This window comes from Ixodes scapularis, unplaced genomic scaffold, assembly GCF_016920785.2.
Source record: "Ixodes scapularis isolate PalLabHiFi unplaced genomic scaffold, ASM1692078v2 PGA_scaffold7__128_contigs__length_106722199, whole genome shotgun sequence".
Taxonomy (NCBI): domain Eukaryota; kingdom Metazoa; phylum Arthropoda; class Arachnida; order Ixodida; family Ixodidae; genus Ixodes; species Ixodes scapularis.
This window is the reverse complement of record NW_024609882.1, coordinates 24,061,289-24,082,598: the sequence shown is the minus strand read 5'-3', so window position 1 is coordinate 24,082,598 and position 21,310 is coordinate 24,061,289. Positions and strand designations below refer to the sequence as shown.

The following is a 21,310-nucleotide window of genomic DNA, read 5'->3' as shown; positions in this document are numbered from 1 at the left end:
CTCGACGGCGACCTCCACAGGATGCGGTGTGGACTAGCACCGCACGAACGATCGGCATGCAGCATACAGTGACGGCACACCCCCTCCGGGCTTCCTCGATCACCACTCCTGATCCCGAAACCCCCCAGCAAAATGTGAGTGGAACAAACCCCTTCTGCCGAGAGCTATGCCACCCCTTCTGCCGAGAGCTATGCCTTGCTGTGTCATGTTCATCCAGAGACAGGGGCCCGGGGAATCGGACGAGAACCCTACAACATAAACTGTGGATAAAAACTTGTTTTGGCCAACATCAATGTTTGCTTGGCAGACAGTCAACATGTTCCAGTGTTGCTGCATGCTGCAGTTAAGATGTATCATGGCAATGGTATGCAGCCTAGCAAAACATAGTTTCTTGACCTGTGACAAATAACTCTTGGAAAAAACATAAGAGAAGTAAATAAAGGGAGGGCTCTTGCTCTAAAGCAGCAATGTAAAGATGGAGCAACATCGAGAGTTGGGTTAGTTGGTATTGATCATGATGTAAAAAAAAGTGCAAAAAAAAACAGACGAAGCAGACAAGCACATATTTTTTTGCACTGTTTTTACATTATGATCAAACGATGAAGCCAACTGACAAAACACACATTACTCAAGTTGTTTCCTTCGGTAACGTGAACGATGAGCAGCAACAGCACTCTCCAGGTCTGGTTTCTTTGCTTGTGAGCTGCTCAGTGTCGCCAGTTTCCGGTTGGAAAGTGATGCGCTTGCTGCCTTGAAGGTCGGATACCTTTCAATGCGCTCAAAAACGCCAGCCAGGAGCTTCGTGATGTACCCTGGGAGATGTTGTATGATAACATGTGATTTGTATCACAATGTTCATGAGAATTTTTAGACAATTACTATGGCCCCTTGACGTTCCCGGCCTGTAAGAACTGCCAAGCTGGACCTCTTCAGTCAAGACGTGACAAAACACCCCTATTTTGACTATACTCCGTTCACCATAAGTAGGACGCGGCCGATGCTGCATGCCATCCCAGCCAATGCCATGCTGCAATCACGTGTCATGAATATGTGCTCCGCGCGCCGCCGCACAGAACCGGCGGGTCACGTGATATGGTCTCGGCACCGGATTGGCTGCGCCTACTCGCAGCATCTGCCACACCTGGGCTTGTGCTGGAACTGAGTATAGCCACAAACACACACTGCAATCTGCCTTTTCTTGTGTTTAAACAATCCAGGAACCCTAGAACCGTCAAACACAAAGATCTTTTTGTCTGTGACGTAGCGAAGGGAGGTCCCAAAAGTTTGCTGCTAAGATTCACCCTCTCCCAAACATGGAAATACACTCATCTTCGTAATATTCCAATGTGCAGGGACAAACAATCCCTCTCGGTTCCTAGGAGCAGAGCTACCTCTTTCGCCCGAACACAGCCATTTGCGACGTCTCCAGGCGAAACGTTTCTTTTTACGCAAAAATGCAAGCAACAACTATGCAAGACGTTGCCAAATCTCGCACTGCTTTCCCGTTTTCTGCTGAGCCGAGATGGCCGTTGATCTGTGGGGCAAGCAGTATTAAGACGGTAATTACGGCCACCACAAAAAAAAAAATAATGGGCTGTCTTGAGTAAACATCACGGACTTAGCGAGACACATTCAGGGTCGAAAAACCCGTAGTGTTATCAAAAATGCCAACCAATTGGCGCATCCCACATGCGCTCCAACGAATTCTATTTCAAGTTTGTGTTCCAGGCTTCCAGCTCGAATCTGAGTAGCGAAAAAGTTTTAATGATTAATATCTTGCCCGGCGCAACGTCATCGTTGTGCATATCCAATCAAGGCACTCCGCAAACTTTGTTCAAACAGAAAGAAAAAAAAAATATTTAAAAGGAGAGAGGACAGATACTCGCACTTCTTTGTCCTTCGCCCTTTTAAGTGTTTTATTCTTTCTGTTTGAACTTTAGTTTGTCTAACGCGCTCTGCTACATGTTACTTCCACAAACTTTGCTTTGCGCTTGATGCTCCTAAAGGTCCAGTATTGGAAAAAAGGTTTTCGATCACAAAGTAGACTTTCACACTGTTAAGCAAACTCCAAATCACATAAATTATGTCTGTATGTACGCACCTTAGTGCTTATAAATCCTTTGTTCATATAAAGTTTGTTGAGATCACATACCAAACTTTGTGTCTTCCTTGACGGGAACAATCGTCCACTGCTTCCTTCCTCAGGAAAATTTCAGAACATACTTGTCGTCGCCGTTGTCCGCCTGGCGAATCTTCCTGTCTGCGTTGCTGTTGAAGTGCAGCGCTGCGACGTACGTCCTGAAATAGACAAGAATGCATGATAAATAAGCTGTCCTCATGCTTTGGCTAGTGTAACACCCACCTTGCCAGCAGTCCTTCGTGACAGTACCCGACAGACTTGGAAGCAAAGTGGACGAGAACTCCATGAAAAGCCTCCAGCCCAAAGGTTTGCTCGTCCGAGGAGAGTTTGGGGATGTCCCGGAGGAGGTGACTCGAGAGCACAACCGACTCCAATTTCTTGAAGGTTTCGGTCCCTAAAAAAATTTAGTGAATGTGTACCAGTTCTTTAAAATGTGCAGTTCAAGAACTCACCCTCCTCGATCCAGAACCGATCAGTAAGATTCCCGTGTAAACAAGCTGGGTGGAGTGGGTTGACGTGATGGTGGACGTCGGAGATATGTCGCGTGATGGACGTCCACTTCGCTAGGATGAGGTCTCCCTGGCCGTTACTGGTGCGAGCACACCAGTAGAGATGCCTTGTGATGTTTTCCAACCATCGCTCCAAGGACTTGTGGCGTGGTGACTTGGCCAGTGCCACAATCTTCTTTTTGATGCCTGCAAATATATGCTTTTATACTTTCAATGCAAGCCTAATTCAGGCACTGATAAGAGAACCATGCGAATACTTCAACCTTCATTATAACCTAAGCACACCAATACATTCTTGGTCGGTTAGCTGCCATTTTCAGAGTATGTGACAGGTGAGGTCTCTAATGATGCAGCATCATGTCCAAGGGTGTTGAATAAATAACAGCTTCGTATATCAGTGGCACAAACCATGACCCCATTGAAAAAATTAAGATCACTGCGTTCAGCGAGGGGGGGGGGGGGGCTTAAAAGTCAAACCAATGAGAAATGGTAAATGCCTCAGCAGGAGCGACAATTTCGACCTTGAAAGAATAATATAAGGGAAAACCAGTGTCTCTCCGATTCGGGTACCCCAGCCATTATTTTAGTCGGCAATACGGGACCAGTAGCCAGGTAGTCGGCTTCAAACTCCCGGGCAAAGCTCTCGCCTTGCCCTCGTTCAATGTTTTAGCGATCATTTACAATATGTTCACTTACTGTGAAATACCCGGCAAGCACCCACTCAAAATTTAGAGATAATCGTGAAAATGGGCGCTGCTCCGGTCATAAATTTTGCATATTAATGTACTGAGCATATTCTCTCGGATCTTACAAATTTGGGAACGGGCGCTTAAAGGAGCGGTGCAACGATATTCAATTGGAATGGTTTTCACTTGACACGAGCTTACTGGCACACCTGGGACTGAAGGGTACTCACACGCAACGCCACTGGCCAAGAAACTCGTTTGTTGCGGTGTAATTTCAAGGACAAAAGCGATCATTTTCATTCAATCTCTCCTTTGCAAAATTTGATGACGTAACGTGGGGATCGTAGTACACCCAAGTGACGATATTTGAATGCAGTTCATAGATTGGACCCGAGCATTGCGTGGGCACTCGACTTGGGCTCGTGATAATTGCTAGCTCGAGAAGCATTCGGGTAGTGACCCGTGTCCAATCGCCGCAACGACGACAACAGCCGAGCCATAACAATGTCTGGAACTCAGCGCGTGTCCTGCGCTTTGCCAACCCCAGCGCGTGGCTATGATCAACATTGGCGGCATATAATCGGGTCCAGATCACGTGGCCGCTTGTTCTGGCTGCGAGTTGAGGGGGTGAACGCTGCTCGTTTTTCTTAAATTTTTTTCTGGGACTTCTATTGCGTGGGGTGAAAAACGAACGCGTGTTTCATAGGTCATTAACGGTAGGGATCCGTTTTAAGCGGTATTTGCGCAAAGTACAAAAATTGTTGCATCACTCCTTTAACGTGGAATGGGTGGATGCGCAGTATCCTAAGGTAGTTTGTGCTATCAATAACTCCAGTGCAGAGTAATAACGAAGGTTTCATGTTTTCGTTAAATGCCAATAACCACCAAAGAATTTTTCTCGGAATCGGGGAAAACCAAGAAGCCCCGAATCCGAACTGCCCTTCAATGGGATAATTTCCAGTATGAGGTTATGAAATCTTTGTCTACAGCTTCATTTATGTTGATCTGGAACTCCCTCTGCTCTGAGCAAACTGCAAGGCTGCTTTTTTTGCGGGCCGCCACCCCTTGTCTCGTTTCACTCTCATATCGAGATAGCGGCATTTCCTAAGAATTGGGGCCAGGCAAATGTCCCCTAGAGATTGAAAAATTCGCCTAAGCCATAAAAGGGTGGATTGCTGGGCTAGTTGGTGGTTGAACAAGAGTATTAAAAGAAGCGTAAAAGGACGGGACAAAAGTGGAGGAAGCACATAGGAGGAACGCTGACTGTAAACTGAAGGTTTAGTGGAAATTCCATGTGCACAGCAACTCGCGCATGAACGTGCTCATCTAATCACAAAGTAAAAACGGCACAAGATAAACTCGAACTTTGGCTCATGCGAACTAGTTGCATCAGTAAAATCAGGGTTATGAAACGCGTGTAAAAATAACTAAAACTATGGTCCACACGAGCCAAAGTTCGAGTTTAATTTAGGCCGCTCTTACCTTGTGACTACATAAGCGCATTAATGTGCGATGTACTGCGCACATGTGGAATTTCCCATAAACCTCCAGTTAGCAGTCAACGTTTGTCCTGTGTGCTTCTTCCACTTTTGTTCAATCCTTTTAAGCTGTTTTTAATAATGTAGCCCATGCCACGTCATCTTTTCTTTAACATAAGGCCCGATAAATGCTGGCACTAAATATAATCCTGGAAAACACCATCACCCGTATTCACCAGGCACGAGTAGCGCCTGCTCAACCACTGACTACTGACGTCATCGACTAAAATGATCACATGGCGAGCGATAGTCGCCACTAGGTGGGCACTTGGTATCCACCGTCCGTGTTTAGGGCATAGTCGCCCCACATGACTAAGAAGTCGACTAACAAATCTTAGTCATGGGGAAGGGCTAGTTTAGCCGGTGTGTAGTGGGACGGCTCAGCGCCATGGCCGACTCGTATCACTGCTGACCGCCAGCACTAACGAAGCACTTACTGTCTCGGAACGCTGGGGGACACATCTAGAAAGAATTGGAGGAGCAAATAATGTGCAAATAGCCATGTTCAGCGGTCAGAGATACCGCTAAAGAGATCTCAGCAGGGCGCTGGACGACGAGAAAGAAAAAACACATTTAAGGGCGCTTCCATATTTGTTTATGTCGCTGGCAATGCGGCTTCCGTGTTTCTCCCTGGCATTGTTTTTAAATTTTTCTTTGTAAAACTCTGTCTCGGATATGTCTCTCATTGTAACTTTTTTCTCCTGATAAACATTTAAAGTTTAGTTTTTGTACAATAAAATACCCATTTACGCAGTGGCATTTAAGTATGCATATGTATGACCCATCTTTTTACGTCACTTCCGCCTGTTAGTTCTGACTAGATAGTCACCCGCTCGCTTCGCGCTCGTGAATACCGCAGAACATAATCGCTCGTTACTTGCGGATTTCCCGTTCATCTCGCGACTACTTAGTCGTGCTACTAACCTTAAAACGGCGCTAGTTAGTCGCGCCTGGTGAATACGGGTGCATATTTCTAGAAAAAAATTAAAAAACCCTGAAAAATTCCTTCTGGATTTCAAAACAAATACACCCCGACAACACAGGACTCCAATATTAGTACACTGTACAACCAAGAGGCACTCATTTTCTTGCAAGGTCCGACAGCGGAGCACGTGCCTCTCGGTACAGGCTGTGCTGCCTGGAAGTGACCCTGTACCGAGAAGCACGCACACCGCTGTCTGCATTTAATTTTTCCCTGATTGCACATCACACTAAGTCGGGCTTTTTAACACATTCCCCTGAGCTGGTGGAGCGGATGCTGTTTCACTTTCTAAAACATCAATAGGTTCGGTAAACAGGGTTGTTTCTTTTTGGCCTACCTTTGCTGACATGCCACAGATCAAAACGATGCTGGATGAGGGGGTGCTCCCGCTTCATATATGCGCTGACCTGCATATGCCTATCGGTGACTATCACCTCCACAGTGAGGTCCTCCTTCGCGAAGTAGGTCAGAGACCTATCCAGTCCCTCCAGCTCCATGTGACAACTGGATTTCACTTCAGTTGACTGAAAAACAACCAAAAACTATTAAGCCAGCGTTCAACGTTTTTAGAACCAACTGTTGCCCCGTCGGAAAACAGGGTCGGGATGTGTATGAAACGACAAGGGTCACTAAGGAGGAGAAGAGAGCTTCCTTTTGTGAACATCGGGGCAAAAGATAAACCACAACAGGTACGAAGGGGACGTTCGGGGAACTCAATCTAGGTCACTGCCGCTCAATATACCAACAGAATCTAGCTTCCTTGCTTAATGGTGTGGAGGTTTTTGCTAAAGACAACCATCATGTATTTTCATCCTGAAAGCTCCCGAACCAGCGATGTGTGAAAACAGTGGCTTCTGAATAACCGAGCTCATCAAACTCCAGGTAGTGAACTTTAAAATATTTTCCCCAAAAGCCAGCCTGCATTCTGAGTTGAGAACTTTTCTCTTTGAGGAAGCCCTAAGCAGGGTTGCTAAGCTGAAAAGGAGGCAGGTGAGCTGGGATAAGTTCCCGATGGAAAAACGTGTGCTGATGGAAAGTAGACAAATGGACAAGATAGAACGCTGCTACACAGCTGCAGTCTGACAGCTGCAGTCTGCTGAACAAAACTATCAGTTAAGTTCCTTGAATGAACAAGAAAAACCCATAACACCGACATCCGGAAACAATACTCATGCCAGGTCTATCCATCGAACATTTTATATTGCCGATCCATTTCCGTTTTGCCACCGAATCTCTGGTCCCTACTCTACATGCCTTGCATGATGGTGGTCCCAAGCCGTAAGAGCACTGATACCCCAAAGGACGCATTCTTCTTTGTTGTGTGTGTGGCGCTGGCTCCACTCAGGACTTGATGTACACCACATGCGCCCATAAAAATGGTGGCCTATTTACTTCAATTAATATGCGACCTGGAGTTGATGAACCTCCTGTCGCTTTCATGTAACTACAAACACATATGCATCTTTTTAGCCACAACGACAGTAGCTATCTTGGCTGCTTGCCTCTCTTACATTTTGCCGGCTTCGCCAGCTTTATGGTTTTCCATACTTTTCGTTTCTGCTGCTAGGGTTTCTGTTTGGACTGTTGAGTATCTTTCTGGTCCTTGCCAGCAATCGTATAACTTTTGTTTGTCCCTTTTCTTTGAAACTCGTTAAAATTGTCCGCTTCTCATGACAATCCGGAGTAAGTGCAAGACAATCAATATCGTAATAAAAGAACATAGACAGGGGAAAGTGTAAATGAAACAAAGGAGCACACTCGTGACTTTTGAAAATAACAAGAAAATTAGCACCGAGGTCTATGAGAAAGATAACTTGTATCTAGTAAATAAATATAAAACCTCAATGCTCACTTTCACGAGTTCCAGGTGGATGATGCGGTTGACGGTCGTCTCGAGCAGGGAGTATGTTCCATAAAGGGCAGAAAAGCCTGGAGAATCAGACCGACCATCACCAGCCAGCCGTAGCGGGCGCCCTCTCAGGCTGTCGATGAGAGCTTGTTGTTCAGCTCTCCATACCTGTTGCGAAAAGACAGGACCTTGTTCAAAGACTCAAGAATGTTTATAGCAATTGATTAGGAAAGCAAACAGGAGAGACAACAACACAAAACAGCCATGGTACCAGCCTTTATAATTATCTGCCTACAGACTCCTAGTCTGAAAGTTAACACGATTCAAGCAACTTACATCTGTCACTGCTGGCAGCAGGTAGCACCTCTGGTACTCGTAGAATTGGGTGGACCGAATGCTTGCGACGCCCATGATGTCAAAGAGGCGGAGCACCTTGGTTGGGCTGCCTCCACTGAAGACGATGGCAGAACAGATCAGGATGTTGCCGACTGGTTTGCCATGACACCTGGGCTGGCTCTCCCAATTGCTGATGTGGCCAGCGCTGCAGGTGACAGTAGCCTGGACCATAGATCCGACGCAGCGGAAGGCAACTTCGGTCTCCATGGACAAGCATTGAGGGCAGCGCTTCAGGAGCTTCTCAAGGCAGGTCTCAAATACAATGTATTTGTTCACAGACGTGTGGTCTCCTGATGGTGTCGACTCCGTTTCTAGAACACTTCAAATAAAAAAAAAGAAACAATCAATGGTTAAAATAAACCAAAAACAGGGGGAAAAGTCTCTATTAGTTTTTTTTTTCTATTTTACTCAACTCTTTATCCTCTGATGAGTCCGGGTAGTAGTTTGTGTCTTTTGGGTCCTCTTGAAGAAGGCCCAGAGGATCCCTGCAAATACATGCATAGTTTGAGGAATTATCAGTGCCGCCAAGGCTCATATCGAGAAGTCCACTGATTCATAAATTTTGAGGCAATAGGTGCTAACACATGGGTCCTCTAGTTGCATGTTTGTATCGAGGTACCTATATTCTGAGAGAAGTTTTTCACAGTGTAGGCTCCATGGAACTGTGATTTTGGTAGTGCGTTAGGGTACCCACGGGGTCTAAATCAATTCTGATTACTTTTGTGGGGGTGTACCATATTCCCTTTATTAGTTTCACATATAAAGTGACAAATTTTCAAGTCACACCCAGAAGTCCGCCATTGAGGAATGTTTGTTTCAACGCTGTGTCTAAAGATACGTCGGACGTAGCTGGATCCCAGAGCCTAAAGATACGTCGGACGTAGCCGGTGAATGGCCACCGGTCCGTCGGATGCACCCGCCCCATACTCGCAAGTCGCGTTTTCTCGTACTTGCATTTACGACTAGGATAAAAAAAAAGGTTCTATCAACTCAAGCTTGTTACAAATCGATCCATTCCAATCCAGTTAGAGTAGCCACAAGCCATCGAGCTCTGGCACCTCTCTCTCCATAGACAGGTGGCCTTGCTTCGCCTCCCTAGCCTGTATACTTAAGGCCCTCCCACGTCCCTCCTGGACTATGGGAGAAAGAATCGCTCTGGTGGACCACAACCACTCCTTGGACGAACGGAGCGTCACAAAAGTATGCTCCTCCCAAGAGCTACCAAGCTCTGGCTCTCCCTCCCAAGCAAAGTTATGCAAGGGCCTCCAGTTTTGCATTTCCAGGGTCATTAATGGAGAAAAAACCGAAAGCTGCTCGGCAGTGCTCGCTCCTTGTCGATTTTATACGTCAGTAGGTGTATGTAAAGGAACGCACCATACAAGCGCAAAAATCGGTAGGCAGGAGCCGTGACCCGCCAATCCTTTTTCACACAATGCGTGCTTCACACATCTGTACGAAACAAAACTTTGAATACCAGCAAAGGAAATGGCAAGAAACGGCACGCGAAGGTTCACGTTTCATTAGTTTCGTACTCTCTTTCAAACATTGCTCTCGAAACTCGTCAGTTTAGTCCGCTAAGCTCGGGGTCGGCGACGGATACGGCGTACTACATGGTGCCCCGAACACCCCAAATGCAAATAGCGGCTACGCCTACAGACTCCGTGTCCCGGGCACGTCCGACGTATCTTTAGACTGGGATCCCGATACGTCCGACGTACCTTTAGACACAGCATTGTTTTAAATGAAATTAAAATTAGTCAATGTAGAATTCCCCTGATGCTGCACACAAACTTTCCTTGCAATCTCTATAGTCCAATGTTTCAATTCCTAAAGCTTGAAGGACGCAATTCCTAACCTACAGTGCTCTGTCTTTTCTTAGAGCGTGGCTAGCAACCTGTATACCTGGGCATACCCCTCCCCTCCCCCCCTTCCCATCCCTTCCCTTCCCTTCCCTTCCCTCCCATCCCCTCCCCTCCCCCCCATCCCCCCCCCCGCCGCCGTAAATACCAACAAGTATTAAAGCACTGAACTGGCTTCAAGGTGGTAGGACGACGCTCCCAGATGCGAAAGGTTACATTGAATTACATGGTCAGAATGAAAGAATCAAGGTGGGCCTTTCATTTTCTGTTGCAATGTACAACAAGGTAAAGCATAAAGAGAAAAGCAAACTAAGGACCACGCTTATATAGAAAGGTTTTTTCACCATGGGAAAGGACGGCATTACTAAAAAGAAAGTTTTCTAAGTGCTGCATTTGCCGGAAGTGATTGGAACCTAATTTCAGTCCACAAACATACTTACTCATCAGAGTCGGAGCTGTCACCGTTTGTTTCAGCAGACTCCACCAGCATGGGCTCAGATGTGCTTTGACTGTTTTGTTGGTGTGGGGGGGCCTCAGTTTGCACTTCTTTGCTGACGGTGTTTTCAAACGTTTGAGTTCCTGCGATGATATGCAATTGCTAGGTATTACAAGAGACAACAAGCCTTCTACACCTCGAAAGCAAATAGCCCAGAATATTTTTTTTTCTGGCAGTTTTAAACAAAATATTTTTTCAAACTTTGAAAAAAAACAAAACAAAGCTGAGATTCTTATTTATCCTAGTGCATAAACTCATGCGCATATATGGTGAACAGATACAAGCTTCAATAAGAAAATTAAACAAAATCTCATGTTCCGAACCGTTTTTGCAGTATGTTTATACCTTCCTCGATATTGTACAGAATCCACTGAACAAATTAACTGGTTTCTTTTTAATATGCATTTACTAAACTCAGTCTAGATACGAGATAATCAAAACAGATTCCCTCACCTATGCTCTTGGCTTTCTTCTTCGTCTGCACTGATTGTGTGCACACTTGGACACCCTCCGTTTGGACGAAGACGGACACCTTTTCTGGACCCGGTGCAGCTGCTAGTGGAGGTTCACAGATGTCCATAGGAGACTGTTCCCCCTCTGGATCAGGGCTTTCCTCTCCAGCTGGTTGAGGATCTGGATCTTGATCCAGGACCACACTGTCAACGTCCATCGATGTGCTTGCAGCGATGGCTTCATCAACAGTCTGTGTTCGTGAATAACGTCTCATGTCACACCACTTTTTCTGATATTCCCACGTAATTGCGGCACATCAAAATCACTCAACCAATACATTCGCCACAATTGCAAAAATTGCGTGTTCTCTAGGTTCTCAAAATATAGAGCAAATTCACCACTTCACAAATTTACAGTACGAGAAGATTTGACCCCTTCAGAAATAGCCAATACAGAAAGATTTGGCCATTTAAGAAATTGCCAGTACGGAAAGATTCGGCCATTTCAGAAATTGCCAGTACAGGAAGATTTCGCACGAGCAGCGTGTAAATGCGGCACAAGCATTTGACAGAAGCACATTTCCTATCGATAGTCTCAATGATTTGGGAAAAACCTTCATGTGGTGTACTCGTCGTTACACGGACACTGAGGCAATAATCTGGTGAGAACATCTCACCTGGTGACAATCAGGGAGACAGGTTCACAATGAGTGCTTATTTATCTACCAGTGGATATCAGCTTACGTGAGGTAGGAAAACAAAGTGACATTTACAAACGAAGTATGGGTCGTCTAGTACGTCCTTCGTGAACCAGCAGACATATGTTCTAGGACAAATGTCGATAGTAATAAACGATAAATAATTGTTGGAAAGGGCAACAAGGAGACAAATGAGACATACAAATCAACAATAGCTAGGTGACTGGTGCGCGACTAACAGAATCTGCCTGGTTCTTTTTCTTTTTTCTTGGCCTGGCATTAGTCATTTGTTGTTGGAGATTTGTATTTGCCCTTTCGTTCGCCTTCTCCAGGAGTTATTTATGGTCAACTCTTCTACGCTCGTGTCGGCAGACAACGTGTCAGCGAACGATATTTTAGCGCGTTTAGTTCAAACTGGCAGCTATAGCTCTTGTGCGTGCCAGCTTATATCTCGTTCGCTTTCACGGAGACCAAAATCAGACCCCTAGCGCATTGGAGCTCGGGAGACACGAGCCAAAACGGGCCGGCCCGTCGTAGTGCAGTCGGGATGCAGAGAAAATATCAAGCGATTTTAGAATCCAGATTCTGAAACTTGCCTCTTTGCGTCTCCTCTTCGCGAAGGCTCCACGGTGAGGGGTTGGTGGCGCGACGACGTAGCCGAAGATCGTCGGTACAGCGTCAGGCTTCAGTTTTGGAGCCTTCTGTCCAAGCCCGAATTCTCTCGCGAGTCTTGAGCTGATCTCGTAGCTCTCGACTGAAAAGTGCTCGCTGCACAAGCGTGAACTCTTTGTAGGAGCCCAGTTTTCCCTGCGTACTGCAGTCACCCATCTTGCTCGCCGCGCTTTCTCTTGCGGGAACGTGTGGAAGGTGACGTTCTTGTCCACAGATCGTTGGTTATGACACCCAACCGCACAACAAAAGTCTCCTCCCATCCATGAACCGCAAAATTCAGCGAAGAATGAAAAACAATCCTAAGTCCGCATGAGAATTGGCCGTGGTCAGCATGCACAACGCACTTCCTACGCTCTCGATCCCTGATGTGACGTCGGGATTTTGGATTTTGGATTTGGATTTAGTGGCGTCCCCTTTGTAACGGGTGGCCGCTCGCCGGAAGTTCCGGCGATGGCCTGCCAAAAAAAATAAGATAAAAAGGCTTGCTTAGTCTGGTTTCTAGCCAAGCCTAGCCGAGTTCTTGTTGTGGTGGAGCTTCGGTCGGGTCCACGGTGTGGGGCAGGTCGACCTGGGCGGAAAACATCGGTTGTCCGGCTTGCGCTTGCACGTCCGGCCCAGCTCGCCTCTCCCTCTTCCACAGCCGCCAGGAAATCTCCCACCACTGCTCCAGTCGGCGCTTGGTGGTCTCGACGTGTTCCTCGCCGTCATCCCCCCGCTCCGCCGTCCGGAAGCCCAGCGCGTCCGGCAGATGGTCCACCTGGGGGCACGGGCTGAGGACCTTGCACTGCAGCACCAGATGTTCGGTTGTCTCCTCTGCTGCTCCGCAGGCGACGCAGGCGATTGGGGCCCCAGCGTCATATCGCGATCTCCACAGCCTGGTCTTGAGGGTCCCCGTTCGTGCCTCGAAAAGCAAGCCGCTGCCCCTGGAGTCATCATACAGCTGCTCCCGCTCGATCGCCCGCTTCGAGGCCGCATACACAGTCATTGATGGTTTTCGTGTGGCCGACTCCGTCCACGTTCGCGTCTCGACCTGCCGCACGTGCTTCTTGAGGTCCGCAACCCCCTCTCGGAGCGGCCGGCCGTCCAGCAGGGTCGGTGGTACCTCATACTTCCCCGCGAGCCTGGCCACTCGTTTGGTCAGGCGCGTGTTTACACTCCTGTACACGAGGTACTTAAACACCCTCCTGGCCCATCGCTCCTCTCCGAGGCCGCAAAGACGCCTCTCGTAAGACAGCTTAGCCACCGCTTCCCTCGACTCAAAAGCAGACCATCCGAGGTCCCCCTGCACCCCTTCGTTCGGAGTCCCCCTGTGTGCCCCGAGTGCCATCCGTCCCGCCTCCCGCTGTCTAACCTCTAGGAACTCCCGAGTCTGAGACGACGTGCACAGCACCCGATTCGCAAAAGTCAGTCCGGGCACCATCACCATCTTCCACAGGCTACGAGCAACTTCGTAGCGGTCGAAAGCCCACATGGACGTTGCTGCCAGCACTCCCTTTCCCCTCATGGCCTTTGCTCGGACAGCCGATTCATGTGCTTGGATGTAGTTCCTACCCGTGGACAGGTGTACACCCAAGTACTTGTAGTCCGTGACACACTGCACAGTCTCCCCCTGCAGTACAAGCGGTGTGTCCAAAGCCCCCTCTACATTCTCTGTAGGCCCCCACTTCAGCACTTTGCACTTACGGGAGCTGAACTTTAGGCCCAGTCTGTCCCCTTGTTTTGTGCATATGTCCAGCAGCTGTTGCATCTCTTCACAGGTGCCCGCTGTCAGCACCAGATCATCCGCATAAAATAGTCCTGGAAGATGTTGTCTCACCATTTGCCCATTTTCCATGTAAGACAGGTTGAGGCCTCTCCCACACTCCTCCAGTTCTGTCTCCCATCTAGACATATATAACATGAACAGGAGAGGGGAAAGGGGGCATCCTTGTCGCAAGCCTCTTGTCACTGGGATTGGTTGAGTGTTCATGCCCTCCCATTCCACCACAACCGTTGTGTCCCTGTACAGCTCCTGGAGGAGCTCAAGCACTGAACCTGGCACTCCAATCTGTGTCAGTTCCCACCAGAGCCTTGAGTGGGAGATTGAATCATAGGCCTTTTCAATGTCAAAGAAAGCCGCCCATAGGTGTCTCCCCTCCTGTTGTACAATCTCAATTGCTTGGGTCAGCACATACAGGTTGTCCTCGAACTGTCGGCCACTCCTGAAGCCGTTCTGGAGTTCGCCCAGTACATGTTTCTGCTCTGCCCAGCCTTGCAGTCTGCGTCTTATGACTTGCATGCCTACCCTGTACATAGTGGAGGTCACAGTAATGGGCCGGTAGTTTGTCAGGTCTGTCTTCTCTCCCATTCCCTTATATATGAGCTTCACTCTCCCGTGCCTCCAATCTTCAGGTACGTCTCTGCCGTGTAGGACATCTCCAAGTGCACCTTGTAGGGCTTCCTTCATCTTGGGTCCCATTTTCTTCAAGACGCACATCGGCACCCTGTCCGGCCCCATGGCTGTGCCCGCTTGCATGTTCTGAAGGACTCTGTGCATTTCCACTTTCGATGGTTCTTCCAGCAAGTCAGAGTCTTCCGGGGTCTCTTCCCACGTGTTGTTGCTCTGCCTTTGTGCTTACCCTCCTGTGCTAGGTGTAATTTCATATCGTGGGTCCCCTGGGTGTGCCTCCTCTTGGAGCAGTTTGGCCACAGTCTGTGACACCAAGCTGAGACACTCCTCGTCCTTGACGATTTCCAGGGTCAGTGGACTCTTCAGGTGTTGTAATGCTGTTGTTGGCCTTCCTAGGCGTTTCATATGCCTCCAGAATTTCCTGGGTGCTGCTCTTCCGCTTCGCTTTAAGTCCTGCAGTGTATGCCTCCCCACTGTCCTTCTTCTCCTTTGGACCACTTGTTTGCACTTTAGCTTGGCTTCTCTGTACTTCTCCCAAAGTTCCTCTTTCACTTTCCTTTCTCTCGCTGTTCGATGACACCTGCGGGCCTCTTGGCGAATGTTGATGGCTTGTCTGATTTCCGGGTGCCACCAGCTTTTTAATTCCCTCCTCGTTGACATGCCCTTGCCTTTCTTCATCTTCTTAATTTCCATGCTAATGCAATTCACAATGCTCTCATAGGTCATGTCTCTGTTTGCCACCTTTTCTAGCTTACGGGCAATCTCTTCAATCTCGTTCTCTCGTAGAGCTCGCTCCCTTGGCAAGTTACGTGTAGCGCCTGTGGTCCTCGGTCCTCCGAAGATAGCCAAGATTCTGTTGTGGTCGCTGCCAACACTGACCGCACCCTCCTCGTCGATGGTAACCCTGACCAGTTTTCTACTTAACATCGGGGACATGAGGATGTAGTCGATGCATGACTTTCGGTCTCCGGATACCCAGGTGTACTTTCCCTCACATGTGCTCAGTGTGTTTCCAAGTACCAAGTCATTGGTCTCTATCAAGTCAAGTAGGTACTGCCCGTTTCCATCCCTCCTACCGTCCAATTCCTCAATATGTGCGTTAAAGTCCCCCAGGAGAATTATGTCATCTCCATGGTTCCTCATCTCCTGGACATCTTCACTCAAGCACTTGGCCATTTCTTTGTTCTTCTCCTTCGATCCTTTCCCTGTCCACCAGTACACCACTGCAACTGCCAGCGGTGTTCCCTTCACTGTGCCCCTCATCCACATATGTTCACAGCACTCCACTTTTGTTCTGGACCATTGTTCATTGTCTCGGAAGAGGACTCCAACTCCACCTCCTTTCCTCATTTCACCTTGCCTGTTACAGCCCTCCCAAACCAGACCTGGGAAAATGGGTGGGCATTCTTTTCCTCGTAGATGAGTCTCCGCCAGCCCAAAGATGGAGATTTCTTCTTTGTCCATCATGGCTGCAACCTCGTTCCACTTTCCTTCTCCCCGTCCTCCCTGCATATTTAGGAAAGCCACCTTCGTTCCTTTTCTCGCCACCTTTCTGTTTCGGCGTCTTCGTCTTCGCTCCTGTGACCTCTTCATTTGCCGATCACCCTTTCTCCCTGTGTTGAGGGGAAACCCTATGCTGGCTGGCGTCCCAGGACATTCCCCAGTTGGCAGTTTACCATGTGTGCCACCATTGAAAACAGGTGGGGGATAGGAGCTACCTCGGGTCTCCGTTGCACTAGCACTGGTGGCTGGGGCCCCCATTGCTGGGGGTGTGTGGGTTCCAGTAGAGGTGGAGGCGGGAGCCCTACGAAGGGGTTGGCCTGTGGAAAGCTCTGCTCTGCTGGGTGTTGTGGGCGGTGGGTGGGCCACGTTTTCTCTGTCTGTGACGTTGCCTCGTTTTGCCGCTGTTCTTGGTCGCCTGGACCGCACCACTGTGGACGTACCGGTTTTGCAGTTCGTACCCCGCTGGAGTGAAACGTCTGGTTCGGTATCTCCCTGCCTCGTGTTGTTGTCTCCTGGTGCTTGCTCCCTTGACTCTGTTGACTGGTCCGCTGTGTTTGTTTCACACTTCTGCCTCGTCTGCGCGTACCTAAAAAACGACTTATCACCCGGGCTAGGCGGTCTGCTACCTTCCTTCCTCCTTCCTGACTATAGTGCAGTCCATCTCTGGTCATGTCCTCATGGTACAAGTCCTTGCTGAGGTTGATGTATGTTGCCCTCAGCTCTTGGCAGAGGTCTCCCAACTTCACATTCAGTGACATGGCTGCAGCCTGAACCGCCTTTCCCCTAGTTGCAACCTCAGGCACTGCACAGATGGCTAGGACGTCACTTCGTTTCGACCATGTGTTCCTGAGATGGTCCACAATCTCTTCTGGCCTCCTTCCTTGCAGCAAATCCTTGATGCCAACATGGAGCACATATAGTCGGCGTACCTTTCGTGCCTGACTCTCATAATCTTCAATTAGTTTCTCGGCCACCTCTGCTGTTGCCTCCCTGTTGTACAGCACTTCCAGCCGTCGGCTATCGCCTACTTCCCTGTCGAGCACGCGTGCGAAACGGGGTACGTTGTCGTCTCCGACTACAATCGCCTCTCGCGTCACACCCTGGGGTGGTCGCTGGAAGCCAGTTGTTGCATCACCCTTTTCTTCTGCTCCGTCCACGTGTTTCCGTTTGTCGGTTCGCACTCCGTCCGAACTCCTCGAGGGCAGCGTGCTCTCTAGGCTCTGTTGTCCCGCATCTGTCGTCCTTTCTGCAGCTTTCTCTTGCTCCACATTTGCCGCTGTGTTGACTTGTTGAGTGCTGGTTTCACCAGGTGCCTTCGTTTCTTCTCTGTTGCTCCGCTGGACTTCTAGGTCCTTTTCTCCGGCATTGCCTCGGTGGGAGTCCATGTCCCCACCGTCACGATTGCCATCGGATCGCACTGGTTGACACAAAACCGACCGTCCACTGCCGGAGTGTGTCAGCTCAGGGTAGCTAAACTCGTGGAGCAAAACATTCTTCGCTTTTTGACGTAGCGGGGGGAGTGACCAAAAGAACGCCGCAAAGTTTCCTCCTCCCTGTGCGCGCTCAACTTCGCAACTTTTGACGAAAAATCCCCCGCGATCCCTAGGCGATGCACGAGAGCACGAGACAGCGCGGGGAGGCGAGCGTTCACGCCGCTCGCTGTACGTCGTCTTTGGGCTCTCTAGCGCCGACAATCCCGTCATGCCTCGCCCAGGCGAGGAGCGAGAGCAGACGACGAGAGTTCGTCTGCTACGATGAGGCATTCGCACAGCGGAACTGAAAGAAAAAGTTGGTTTTCTGCTCGAAATCGCGTCCCGCGGGCCACAAACTCAAACGCGAACTTGAATTGTAAGCGTCTGATATTTCACGAAGGGAGGAATCGACGGCCCGTCTTTTATTCGCGAAATTTTACTCGTTTTGTAGCCGTACAGACGCTGAAACCTACCAGTGTGCAATGAAAGCCCCAGAACAACCACAGGGGCCGCGAGATCTAGCATCATTTGTGTATGGGTGAAAAGTGCAACATTTTTCGACAAAGCTCCCACAGCAGAAACCTGCGACGCATTTACTCAGCGTCCGGGAAGGCTAAACATGGAGACGTTGCCCGAGACTCAAGCAAAGTCTAATATGAATGGCAGCTATCTCGCCCCGTCATATTTTGTTTTGAGAAAGCTCTCGTTCTCAATGCTAGGGAAATAAAAAGTCTTACGAAACGTATTGCTAGCTGTTCCAAAGAACTAGATTTAAGCCGTATCCTTTCAGTTATTCACTCATAATATTATGCTTAAAACGAAGCAAGCTCTTGCGCGTACAGTGCCATCAATTTCCTCAAGCGTATGCTGTTTTGTAGTCAACTGGTTTCGGAAACTTACGCCGTCTGTAGATATCTCTGACTGCCGAGTTGCTTAAGTGGAAGTCATCGCAAATACAAATGTAAGTTCCACGTTGCAGCAACCAACGTTTAAACGATGGCAGCGACTTCACTCTCGCATTCCCACCCATCACGTCGAACAAAAAGGCGCTAGTTTCGGTTTGAGGTCGGTACTTTTCTACAACATCTATGGCGACAGCATCAGTCTGCACTGGGTGCATTTGGCAAGTTCATTCGGGGCCTGTTCTCCGTGCAGCACCCGGTGGGTGTAATGCATTAGAACTCTCACAGTGCAAGTCTGTATCGCGAATTGGGAGCCCGTCACTGGCCTCACCGGCGGCCATTGCTTGACGACAGGCAATATGCCGCGTCCTGTCTAGTTCTCCCTTCATTTTCGTCCTTGTTGCTTTGGCATTTTACATCATGAGGCAATTCACGCAAGTCTAAGGAAGAAACATGCAAAAATTGGAAGCTTGTACGCGGTGCTCGAGGGCGAGCATTTTATGATGTGCTGCGATGATTATGTCGGGTTCTTGGAGATCAAATAGACATTCGTCAAGCGTTTGAACATCGATTAAAAAAAAATTGGCCGGAGCACGATTGACTTTACCGACGTCGCTTGCTTCGGTTGCTAAATAAATGGCACGTCGAGCGACTGAACGGCACGCTCCGAGTTTCAGTTTGTCACGGAAGCCCTCACAGGAGTTCAAAGAAAAAGCTTTCACCATGAAGCACTATGTACAAGCGGTCAAAACGATGCGAAAATCCCTAGTAAAGGCATTCTAACTTATCGTTTGCTGAGCTTTGATGACTCCGAAATCACGGATGACTCCACAATAACTCTCGGTAGCCCTTGTCTCATTAAACACATAACAGTTAACGCCCAACAAAGTAGCCCTGGACCCTCAACCACACAACATTTAGTTAAACAAGATTGGTATTCTAACGCGTTTAATATTCTTGCCCACAATATTAACTGTTATTTGCGGAAACATGATAGAAGTTTCATGGTAGAGAACAATTTACTAACGTAATAAAATTGAGTTGTGTCAAGCGATGACTGCCGGTGGTGCCGCTCGACCCCAGCAATACAGGCCTCTATCCACGATCTAGCCTCCTAAGAAATCAGTGTTGCCAGTGCTATTAGACATAAATCGTTTATTTGCATCGGTACTCCCATACCTGCCGGATGTAGGGACGAGGCGCAAAACCGTACATCCTGCCAATATTGAAGCCGGTTTTCGGGCGATATTAGGGAGTTTTCGTAGATCGTTTTCGCCGTCCCGCAAGGGCCCTCCGCAACCCGCTACGATAGCGGGAACTCCACAGTCAAGGCTATCGGCGCGCAGGCGCAGTAGCAACCTCTTCGTTGCGGAACGCATAGCGGAGGGGGCAGACCGGTCTACGAAAATTCCCTATTGCCTCGACACTCGCCAAGAAGCAACGTGCTGTTTCGGCGACTCGTTTGTGTAATTTATTTGTTCAGTCATATTAATGGGTCCCGGGCCACTGTGTACACCCCAAAAAAGAAATGTACTGTGGTAATTACACCTTGAGGAGAAGCAGGCACGTAGCCAGATTTTCGTTTAAGGGGGGGGGGGGGGGGGGGGCCGCCGATGACAAAGTGCTTTATGAGGAGGAGGGAGGAGAGGAGGCCCCAGCAAAATGGAAAATTTGGGGGGGGGGGGGGGGGGCGGGAAGGCCAGGCCTTATGTCCCCCCCCCCCCTCCCCTTGGCTACGTGCCTGACGAGAAGGGCTATTGTAGTTTTACATCTTTATAAAAAGGTGTAGGCATTATCATACGTTTTAAGAAACGTGTTGAAAAAATCACCCATTTTTAAAGGTGTGAAGTTTGCATTTTTTTTTATAAGGTCCATCGCTACCCTTATTAGGGTGTTAGTTATGGGACACCCCACTTACATGTTTAAAGGTGGGAAAATGCTTAATGTGTATATACCTCTAACGGAAGACAATCTCTTTCATGTGATTACATCGCGTGCCGATGAAACGATATGTCGATGACACGTCGTTCGATGAACTGATTTGACCGCCAATGAGTGACGACTGCCAGTAGAATTTCGGGGAAATAATTCTGCCGGCTGCCGGGAGACTCGACCCTACCCAAGAATAACCCCGGTTCTTGTTTGTTTTCCAACATTCTGAATTGTATACCAGCTTATTAGTACCTCTTCGGATATTACAGAAAAAATAAAATAAAAAAAAGCGATGGCAGCCGAAAAAACTCTGACAGCCCGGTTCACAGTCATGTGGGAGACTGACAGGTGCTCGCCAGTCGCCACCATGCCTTGAAAACTACCGGTTCCGAAGAACCGGAGCGCGCAGAGAACTTGTTGTTCCACGGTCCGAGGCGGCGAACGAAGCTCGTCGCAGAGTCAACGCACAACGGCTTTCGATAGCCGGTACTGTCGCCGAAAGTCGTCGTCGGGGAGTTTAAAGGCGTCCCCAGTGGTCTCAGTAGCGACGCCGACGATGGCGGAAGATAAGCTCGGCCGCAGCGCACGGCACCGCCATGTTGACAAAGTTTAACTTCGCCTCGATCCGAAGCGAAGATCTCGAGCTCAAACCACGGCTCTCGCAAAGTTCGGAAACGTCACTTTGACGTCAGCGACAACTTCGACAAACGAGGTTTCTTTTTAACACAAACTTCGGAGGGATTTTGAGCGTCAGCAGGTCGCCTAGGGACAATTTGCAAAGCATTAATTTTAGCTTGGCGTAGGGATGTAGGGACAAACGGGCGCTACGTCATCG

At 48.7% G+C, this 21,310-nt stretch overlaps 2 protein-coding genes across 2 annotated transcripts; both read right to left on the bottom strand.

Moving 5' to 3' along the window:
* Positions 1-210: 210 nt before the first annotated feature.
* Positions 211-11,182, bottom strand: LOC115318303. Its single transcript, XM_040214098.3, has 10 exons — positions 10,909-11,182; positions 10,400-10,538; positions 8,514-8,585; positions 8,041-8,419; positions 7,708-7,872; positions 6,193-6,379; positions 2,593-2,835; positions 2,363-2,534; positions 2,153-2,298; positions 211-812 (listed from the first exon to the last, which is right to left on the bottom strand). The coding sequence occupies exons 1-9, from the start codon at positions 11,180-11,182 to the stop codon at positions 2,202-2,204; spliced, it is 1,728 nt and encodes a 575-aa protein (XP_040070032.2). The 3' UTR covers positions 211-812; positions 2,153-2,201.
* Positions 11,183-12,785: 1,603 nt separating this feature from the next.
* Positions 12,786-14,371, bottom strand: LOC121833239. The gene has a single exon (XM_042286373.1). The coding sequence runs from the start codon at positions 14,244-14,246 to the stop codon at positions 12,786-12,788; it is 1,461 nt and encodes a 486-aa protein (XP_042142307.1). The 5' UTR covers positions 14,247-14,371.
* Positions 14,372-21,310: the final 6,939 nt, after the last annotated feature.